Source organism: Vigna unguiculata, chromosome 5 (assembly GCF_004118075.2).
Source record: "Vigna unguiculata cultivar IT97K-499-35 chromosome 5, ASM411807v1, whole genome shotgun sequence".
Lineage (NCBI taxonomy): Eukaryota > Viridiplantae > Streptophyta > Magnoliopsida > Fabales > Fabaceae > Vigna > Vigna unguiculata.
This window is the reverse complement of record NC_040283.1, coordinates 8993060-9003126: the sequence shown is the minus strand read 5'-3', so window position 1 is coordinate 9003126 and position 10067 is coordinate 8993060. Positions and strand designations below refer to the sequence as shown.

Below are 10067 nucleotides of genomic sequence, written 5' to 3'. Positions count from 1 at the left end.
GAAAGATAATATAAAACCAATTAAATCTTTAAATTATATTAATATTTTAAATTGTATATTAATATTAATATTAATACTAGATTAAAGACATTATGTTATATTCATATGGAAGAATTTATTATTAAGAGAAACGAATATCTGAATGATCATTATGTAAATGATTTGTGTAAGCCCTTTTTCTCCTCTAATAAGGTTTGAGATTGACCTTATTGGAGGGTCCAAGTAAGCCTTGTTTCCAGGACCTCCACTTAGCCCACTCACTCTCATTTTGTTTCTTTTCTCTAAAACAGTTCTCCTCCCTTCTCCCTCTTCTAAAGCATAAGTTGTGCTAGGGCAACTGCGAAACGTCCATCGGAGCCAGTCGAAAGCTCCTTCTACGTAAGTTAAATACCCGAACCTCATGAATTCCCTCCCTTTTCTATATGGTAGTGTTCAACTTTAGGGTCGTCCTTATAACCTCCTTTTCGTGTGCCCTTGTATCTGTTTCAACTTCTTAAGCTGCCGTCATACGGTGGTGAGCTCCTGTTAGGGCTTTCTTCCACTGTGGTTCTCTTTTCCAAGTAGGTAAGGAAAGCTAGGGTTTCATGCTTTTAAGTTATTTTGTCTATTTTTTGTATGTTTTATGCTCTTGATGCTTGCATGACGCTGTTGATGGGTGTGAAAATATTTATTTATGTTTCTGGTTGTTTGTTCGATGTTGCATGTGTGAGCAGGGAGAGGAAATCTGCTGTTTTCGCCCAAGCGGGTGACCCTCGCCTAGGCGAGAATAGTAGAAACTCGTCTCTAGTTTCTGCTTAAATTGTCGCTCAGGCGACGAGCCTCTGTTTTGAGCAATGGGTCATCTCGCTCAAGCGAGAGGGTCTCGCTTAAGCGAGAACGCGTAGAAACCTGTAGTGCTCACTGTTCGAGCTCTCGCTCAGGCGAGAACGCCTAGCTTAAGTGAGAGGCTTCTGTCACTTAGGCGAAAGCTTCTAACTTGAGTGAGACTGGTGCAGGGACGTGCTTCCACGCTGTTCTCTTCCATGTTTTGATTGTTTGGTTACATGATTGAGCAATTTACCTTAAATGCATGAAGTATGATGTCATGAATGGTTTATGAGATTGAATGAGGCTGAGACTTTGTTGTACTGTGTATGGAATGAATCATGGATGTATTGGTTGGTTGAGCATTGGCTTGAAATTATAATGCTTGAGATAAAATTGTGGTTCTGGTGTGAGAAACAAGGATGTGGTGTGAGATAGACGAAATTCCATGAGACTCTTGGTGAGATTCCATGGTGGTGTTGTAGTGTATATAATTAGATAAAGATTCAAGTAAGGATTACATCCCAAAACTCTAAAGAATCAGTTAGTCTCATATAGAGCAGACTGATTCAAGTGGTGAGAGTAGCGGGAGGCCCTAATCTTTGGAAGGATAATGACCCTAGATGATTGAAGGCCAACCTTGTACGTGGTAGGGTGAAACCCATTGGCACTGACTCTGTAGAGCAGTAGAGGCCACCATAAGTGCATACATCCAGTGAATCTGATCTTATTATATGTGTTCGGACAATTGAGTCATAGAGTCCTCTTGTTTGATTTCTATCACATGTTTGAGTGCCTACTGTTTTGCCTGTTTGAAGTCTGTGTAATATTACTTGCTCAATGCTATGTTAAAAAAATTAAATTTTATCTCTAGCTTACCCTTTTGCTTGTGTTTGTTTTCTTATGTGGTGTTCCTTTTTGCGATGATCACTAAATCCTTGGTGTAAGCAGACGTGGAGATTCCTGGGGATCGTTCGGATGGTAGTGATGCTGCTGCCTTATTTTAGGCATGGTAGGTGATGCTCTTTTGAGCAACTTTTGTCATACCGTTTTATTTTACAATTCCTTGCTCTGTGAGCACTCTCAAGTTAAAGTTAAGTTGTTTCATGTCTAAGTTAAGCTTATGGCCAATGTTTTGTGCCTTAGTACTCTTCCTTTCAGTATATTATGAATAACTTTAGAAGGTTAATTCTTATATACTTTCTAATGGTGCTCTATTTTATATTATAAACATGCGACATTTTATTTATTAGAATTATTCTACTAAATTGGGACATTACAATTTGAGGGTGAGAGTGAGGGAGGTTTTACAATATCTCTCTTTCATGTTTTGATGTTTTGCACATGAAATTATTATCTTCCATGAGGTAGAATGAGATTATTGATAATATTGGAACTGGTTCTCATTGTTACTCAAAGAGTTGGAAATCGATTCTGATTTTAAAAGGAACTAATTTTAGATGTGAAATTAGAACTGAGAATCGGTTCTGGTTATAGGAACTGATTCTAGTTGTAGAGGGAACCAATTTTGGAACCCATTCTTTTATTTCATGCATGGAGAGATAAGTTAGGAGAGTCACCGCCTCTTTTGTCGATAACAATTGTATCTTGACTCAGTTGCAATAGCCACCATCGTCGTCCATGAAAATGACGGCAGGTGAGGTGTTATATTAATTTTTAAGGGCAAGAGTAAAATAAAATCTCATATTTTCATCTATTGAATTTTTTTAGTTAAATTATTTATAAATTTGTACAAATTTCACTCTTAAATTTATGTACTTTTATTTCTAAATTTTTAAAATAAACATAAAAATTTTATCTTTAAATTCATTCAAATTCATCTGAATCTTCCTTGAATCATCTTCACAAAAAAGTGATTGCACCAAATGTGGAGGAGAGATAAAGTATAAAGTGTTGTTCTTATAATATGAACATTAGAAACAATCTCCATTTGCATACCACACAACCCACGACCTTCAACACTCTAGGAAGCTCTGACATGGCGTTGGAGCCACGCTTCCCCGTTTTAGAGGTGCACCAGACACGGACACATGCCAGGAAGCACGTACGATGCGGTGTCAGACACTATTATTTGGCCAAACACAACCTTCTCTCTGGACGCACATAGAAGACACATTTGTGTTGCTAAAAAAAGGTGGGACGCAGACACTTATCGTTGCAGAGTTGCCATTGTAGAGTTACCGTTGCAAACAAAATAGAGATTCCAGGGAAGATAAGAAAGGGAAAGTTATGTGAAAGAGAAAAAAATATGAAAACAAAACCTAATCATATTCTTATTAATTTAATAATTTAGTTATCTTATTTAATAAATTTGTTTTAATTTCATGGATCCTAAAATAATTCTTTTCAGCTATCACATTCTCCCTTTATCTATATTTTCTTTCGTGTCATACATTTTTTCAATTTCGACGTTTTCCTATGTCCGTGTCGTGTCCGTGTTTGGGCTTCATAGTTAACATTGCAATTGGCTAGAAATGAGAAAATTGAACACTATATAAGAATAAAAGAATAAAGACCCATAAATCCATTGCTTTAAGAAAGAGGGAGGGAAGAGGAATGGAAGGAAATGAATGGAATGATCATATTAAAGAGGGATGATTCTAAGACTATGAAAGTGAGAGGAATGGAATAAAATGAATGGCCTATGGAATTGTATATTTTTTATGAGTTTTAGCATTTCTAAAGAGAAGTGCAATGCTTGTTAACTTATTGTTATACATTAACTAGGGATATACATTTTTGGTGAAGTCATCCTAAATTCTACTAGACTTATAGACTCGTATAGAGTGTGGAGTCTAGATGGTGATAGTTGAGGAATGTTCTTATAACAAGATTTGGGGTGAGACCCCTTTTGTGACGAGTTTATAAGTTAACTTACCCTGCCATGATGGGATCAAAACCTATGATTTTGGCCAATTTGTGATTCATCTTTTATGATCTTATAGTAGGTGCATGACTTTTAGTGTCCAAGTTAATGTTTGAATTTGAAATCGAATCTAAAATGTTGGTGTTTATTTTCTTTTTTTGCATGTAGTTTGAATGAGATGAATGTATGTCTAGTTTGAATGATTGTAGGTCATAAAATTGTATTGTATAATTTGATTTAAGAATGTTGAAAATTATCATTAGCTTACCATTTATTTTTGTGATTATTGTGTTTCTTTTTACTATGATCGCTATTACGACGTGAACATATATGAATCTGCATGTTGAAGTAAGGTTAAAAAGTAGATATAGGTTTGAGTGGAAGGCTTCGATAGTTGCTTGATGAATATAATCTATATTTTAAGTTGTTTAACATAAAAAGACTCAAAGCTTATAAGTTTATGTTTATAGCTTATGCTCTTTTGGCCTAATTACTTAATATCTGAAATGTATGAACTATAAAGATGAAATTTCTCTATTTTTAAGCTGTTACAAATAGTTCTATGAATTCCTGTAAGAAAATCACATTTTATAGAAAAAAAAATGCATAACAAAGCTATAGAAAACCCATTTGAAGCCATCAAAGAGAACAAGGCTATTTTAAATGACCAAATGTCAAAATGAAACACTAATATGCTTTCAGACATAGTGATAAGATGTAAGATGCATCTAGAGAAAATCAGCCCGGGATTATTATTGGATGAAATTTGCCTATATCAATATATACGACGCTTGAAGAATAAAGACTAATAAATATTTGGATGAAATTAAATTATGTTTTTACAAGAAAAATTAAAATAATTTATTTATAAACTAAAAGTTGAAAGAATAATAAATATTTGGATGAAATTAAATTATGTTTTATAAGAAAAATTAAAATAATTTATTTATGAAGTAAAAGTTGCATTATATTTAAAAATTTATAGAAACTTTCTAATGTTGTTTTTCAAACATCTAAACTATTTGATCATGGCACACTACCAAAAAGAAAAGGCTCCGTGTGACCCGTTGCAATTGGTTCAAAATGTGAAAGACCGGTTGAAGGGGGCTTCTTCCTGCACCTCCAATAATCTCTCCTGTACCCCCAAAACCTACTTTATTTCCATGTTTGCCCTTGGTTAAAAAATAAGTTACTGTCTCTTTTCTCTCTTTCACCGCACTGCACCCCCAAATACCCCTGCACCCCTCACACCCCTCACCACACTGCACCCCCAAAACCCCTGCACCCGCACCCCAATAAAGCAGATTCCCTGCACGCACCTGCACCCTTGGAATCTTTGACCTAAGTTCTTTTATCTTGCACACAGCCTCCACGCCTCCACACCTCCACACACTCTCCATCGTCATTCTCCCTCTTCTCCCACAAAGCATACTCCCCACGCCAGCCTTTTCTCCTCCACACGCAGTATCCTTTTCTCCTCCACACACCATTCTTCTCCCCAGCGTCGGCAACCGCCTTTCATCCTTTCCTGCGGCTTCTCCATTTTTTACAGGTAAGTAATACTGGTTTTTTAATATTAGTACAACATGTGTATATTTTTATTTTAATGCATGTGTATATTTTTATTTTAATTGATTTTGGTTGTAGCTTTGTCTTAAACCTGCTTTGGAAAGGTGGGTTGTGTTGATGAGTGGTGTGCGTTTGAGAGGAAGGGTTGTGCAGCGTCTTTTTTTTTTTAAGGAAACGGATTGTGGAAACCGTTTCCCCATTTTTTTTTTACAAAACGGATTGTGGAATCCATTTTTTTATTTTTTTTTTGGAAACGGATTGTGGAATCCGTTTCCCGTTTTAATTTTTTTTTTACAAAACAGATTGTGGGATCCGTTTCTTTTTTTTTCTTAGGAAACGTCCGTTTCGCCCCCCCTTTTTTTTTTACAAAACGGATTGTGGAATTCGTTTCTTTTTTTTTTGGAAACGGATTGTGTAATCCGTTTCCCGTTTTAATTTTTTTTTACAAAACGGATTGTGGGATCCGTTTCCCCTTTTTATTTATTTATTTTTTTACAAAATCCGTTTCTTGTTTTTTTTTTTGGAAACTTAGGTGAAACGGATTGTGGAAGCCGTTTCCCATACTGTTGAAACGGAACCTGGAATCCGTTTTGGCTGTGTTTTTTGGTTTTCCCATAAAATGTGAAATCCGTGTGTTTTTTGGTTTTCCCATGAAATGTGAAATCCGTTTTGGCATCTGATTTACTTCTTGAATGCGTTTAATGTTTTTTATTTAAATTCATTTCATGTAATTAATTTGATTGTGATCCGTCTTCAATTTGTGAAATTGAACCTCCACTTACTGCACTTAGAGTGTTTTTACGAGGAAAAAAAAAGGAAAGATGATATGAAATTGAACCTCCACTTACTGCATTTAGAGTGTTTTTACGAGGAAAAAAAGAAGGAAAGATAAGGGCGAGTATTTATTATTTATTAATTTATATTTTATTTTATTATAGATATGGTTAGGACACGAGGAAATATATCTAGACGTGGTTCAAATGATGCACCCGAGAGTTCCAGACAGGGTGGTGCACGAAAGAGACCGACAGCATCGGCTCGTAGAAGGGGTCAGCGTGAGGCTAATGTTGTTCAGGACGATATTGTTGAGAATAAGGTTTCTGACGTTCCTCAGGAGGACGAGCACGGGATTGATAACGATGGTGGAGGATTTCCTGGTGGTCCGTATGATACCTCTTTATTGACCCGATACCAGGATCATGTTGCATGCATGATATGGGATGGTCAGGTCAGTAAGAAGTTTTTATATAGGTTTACTTTTGTTGTTCTTAAGTATTTTTATTCTTTTTTGTTTCTTTTGTTAGGATCGAGCTGTGAAAGTGGTCTCCCATATTAAAAAAGTGAAGAAATTAGGACGTCCTCACCCTTTTGTTGCACCTTTTGTGTTAGCTTCTGGATTATCGCCTTTGTGCGACATTTTATATGAATATATCGATCTTGGGTTAGTATTGGGTTTCGTGGAGAGATGGCATCCCGAGACTAATACTTTTCATCTACCCATTGGGGAGATGACCATCACTTTGGATGACGTATGGTCACTTGTCCATCTTTCCATCAGTGGAAACTTTTGCTCGACTGAAAATCTAGAATATGAAGATTCTGTTGAGATTTTGACGACACTTCTTGGTGTTGACCGGGCCATGGCTTGTGTGGAGCTGAATCAAAGTCGGGGTGCACAAGTCCGACTTAGCTGGTTGAGAGAGTTGTATGACAACTGTTGTGAAAACGAGCTGTGGGAGTTTGCTGCACGTGCATATCTTTTGCACCTTGTAGGGTGCACGATATTTGCTAACAAAAGCGCCACCTATGTTCGTACACATTATCTCGAGCTATTTAGAGATCTCTCCACATGTCGTACATATGGTTGGGGAGTTGCTGCTCTTGTCCACTTATATGAGCAACTAGGAAATGCCAGCTTTGCAAATACAAAGCAATTAGCTGGATATCTACCTCTTCTGCAGGTACCCATTTATATAACATTTTATTATTTATTTTACTTGTTTTTAGTTTTATATGACAATGGTTAAATGAAATATTATTTGATACAGGCTTGGATATACGAGCACTTCCCTACATTGGGAAGGAAGCAAGTACGGGATACATATGTGGAGACCAAACCCCGTGCTCTACGTTATGTCACTGGACGCGCCATTTCCGCTATAGCTGATGTTAGAGTCCAGTTGGATGGCTTGACATATGATGGGATGATTTGGAACCCATATATAGCACATAAAGCTACTCGACAACTTGTAACACATGGCATGTTTTCTAGCTTCCTGAGGGTTGGTACCGTCGTACAACGTCATTTGCCGGAGCGTGTGTTGCGACAATTTGGCTTCATCCAGCCTATTCCACGGCCGCCTAGTTCGGTTCCCATGATGGACTTTGAGGCTATTGATGATCGGTGGAAAAAGCACAAGCAGTTTGTTGTACATCAAGTGGTCTAAGCACCAGCTCCTTTTTCATGTTCAGATGGATATTTGCATCGGTTTAGGAGAGTCTCCCATCCATACATTTTACGTGGAGTTGAGGCCGACCGACCTAGCCTTGTGCTTGTGCCCCGACTTCGTCGAAATTTGCCAGATGACATAACAGTTCAGAGGACGTCACCGTCATCATCTTCCAGTGGTTTATTGGTATGTTACACATTTAGTTGTTCATATTATTAGTAACTTTTAATATTTGACATTAACTTGTTATTATCACAGGGTCTCGTGAAACGCATTGTAGGTGGTCTTCAGCGGATGATAGACTGTAGAGACGTTACTGAGGGCACAGTTGCCTGGGATCGCACTCATGAGTTATTGCAGATGGCTCGAGATGGCGTTGAAGAGGAAGAGACTAGAGGAGGACGTAGAGTTCGAGGTCGATGACCATCTACGTCTGGATAGTCGATTTATTTGTATTTGATGTTAGAATTGACATTTGTATTGGATTTTATATTAAGATATTTCATCTATATATGGTATTTTATATTAAGATATTTCATCTATATATGGTATTTTATATTAAGTTATTTAATGTTAGCAATGAGGCCAAAATATTTCCGTCCCTTGGCCAAAGGAGTTATAATTTTATATATTGGTAAAATAATTACAAACTACAACAGTGAAATACTTAATACAATCAACAAATATCAGTCTTCCATGAGATCTACATAACTACGATCCACTATGTGTAAATCTAGGAATGCTTGCATCCTATCTCTATAAAATGATGTCCACCCTTTTGCCTTTGGGTAACAATTGCTAGATGATATGATATCCACTGTCGGTAATGGACAGCCTTCTTGTAGACGAACCTGTAAATACGCAATTAGTCAATAGAGAAATAAAGTTCTTTATAAAAATAATATAGATATAAACATATATACCTGCACAAAATGAAAATTGTAAACATGTCCGATACAAATTAGTCGATGTTGACTTTGCGAAATAGGTGGGGATGTACGAAGTGGGAATATCGTCAAATTCTGAACTGATGACAAGCACACGAGGATTACATTATACCGATTAGCAATCGCATACCCCATGTCTGGTATAGTCATCCACTTGTCTCGATTAGCCTGTATATAATTAATTAGATTATAATAAAACAAAATCATAAAAAACTTGTAATACATAAATTTCAACATTGGTGTATAGAAGTTATACCCCTGATGGTGATTGAACTAACAAAGACTTTCTCAGTTCTTCCAGACGATCATAGCCTCCAACTAATGTTGCATATTCATCTCGCCATTGACTAAGTTCTTTGTATAGATCATGTCTGATTAGAGGCCACGACTCCTCACCCATACCCAACAATGCAGCAATGCATCTATATCCACAATGACCGTCCGCCACAACATCGACAACATCGAGTATATAAGGATGAAAAACAGGATTGAACTGTTCTAGCATGGGTATTACTTTCTCTTCAATTACACGTTTGCTCTTCAGCCTGTTTTCTATTTTTGCAACACATGTGTCTTGTCTTGAGGACTCAATGAAGGCGTCCACATGCTCAAAATAGGAGGGATCACGTTTGGTTGACTTCTTTGATCTATGACTCTTAGCTGCACCTTTCGTCTTAACTTTACTCGGTGGTAGTAACATCGATGTCATGGAAGGGCAAACTATGTCGAGTAATTTATGTTTTATGGTCACTTTTTCTGCAATATCAACTTCTTTGAAAAGATTAAGCAGTAGATCAACCTCCCTCTGAATAGATAATTGCCCTTCAGATTGTGAAGACGAGACATTGGAGAAGCTCAACCTAGTCCACATCACATGAATTTCTTGGAGAGGAATAATCCCAGGATCATATCGTGCTAATTCACACGCACATGGTAGACCATAAGTTTGTCTGAGAATGCAGCCACAATGACTACTATCGAATCCAATCTTCTTTACTCTTTCCAACTCTGGAGCAAGGAGTTCTAAGGCACATCTAGAAATATTTCCCACTAATCTTCTATAACTCAATGTCTTGTAAGAGTCACTGATCAGATTTAAACTTCTTTCAAAAGACGCCTTAATTTCGTTGTGTTGCAAGATAATAACATTGTGAATTCCATCCCAACACGAACAAAGGTCTCCCATACTACTTCCAAGAACTTTCTTCAGACTCCAGTGAGCAGACTCAACCCTAGTACAATTTATACAAGGAAATCATATAAACCATTAATAAAAAAAATTTAATTAATAGCAAAATACAAACATACCTGTTTGATGTTGTATTCCCCAAATGCATAACTTTGTTCGTTCATGCCTTCACAAAGAATTTCTTATAAGGAATGATCCACGAGTCGTTAACATATTCAAAG

General features: G+C 36.8%; 2 protein-coding genes across 2 annotated transcripts; one reads left to right on the top strand and one right to left on the bottom strand.

Annotated features, from left to right (window-relative positions):
* The first annotated feature begins 6200 nt into the window (after positions 1-6200).
* LOC114183325 (protein MAIN-LIKE 1-like) lies at positions 6201-7707 on the top strand. Its single transcript, XM_028070301.1, has 3 exons — positions 6201-6488; positions 6565-7221; positions 7309-7707. The coding sequence occupies exons 1-3, from the start codon at positions 6201-6203 to the stop codon at positions 7705-7707; spliced, it is 1344 nt and encodes a 447-aa protein (XP_027926102.1).
* A 689-nt stretch (positions 7708-8396) lies between these two features.
* On the bottom strand, positions 8397-9528 carry LOC114183319. Its single transcript, XM_028070292.1, has 3 exons — positions 8914-9528; positions 8634-8825; positions 8397-8561 (listed from the first exon to the last, which is right to left on the bottom strand). Exons 1-3 carry the CDS (start codon positions 9526-9528, stop codon positions 8397-8399), a joined length of 972 nt encoding a protein of 323 aa, XP_027926093.1.
* Between the last annotated feature and the right edge of the window lie 539 nt (positions 9529-10067).

What these genes read in the sequence shown, in the direction of transcription:
- LOC114183319 (XM_028070292.1), bottom strand. Translation starts at nt 9,528, where the DNA reads ATGTGGACTAGGTTGAGCTTCTCCAATGTCTCGTCTTCACAATCTGAA. An exon ending in TAGTTCAATCACCATCAGGG is followed by an intron (nt 8,826 to 8,913) that starts GTATAACTTCTA and finishes AATTATATACAG; the next exon opens with GCTAATCGAGACAAGTGGAT. An exon ending in ACAATTTTCATTTTGTGCAG is followed by an intron (nt 8,562 to 8,633) that starts GTATATATGTTT and finishes GCGTATTTACAG; the next exon opens with GTTCGTCTACAAGAAGGCTG.
- LOC114183325 (XM_028070301.1), top strand. Translation starts at nt 6,201, where the DNA reads ATGGTTAGGACACGAGGAAATATATCTAGACGTGGTTCAAATGATGCA. An exon ending in GCATGATATGGGATGGTCAG is followed by an intron (nt 6,489 to 6,564) that starts GTCAGTAAGAAG and finishes TTCTTTTGTTAG; the next exon opens with GATCGAGCTGTGAAAGTGGT. An exon ending in GATATCTACCTCTTCTGCAG is followed by an intron (nt 7,222 to 7,308) that starts GTACCCATTTAT and finishes TATTTGATACAG; the next exon opens with GCTTGGATATACGAGCACTT.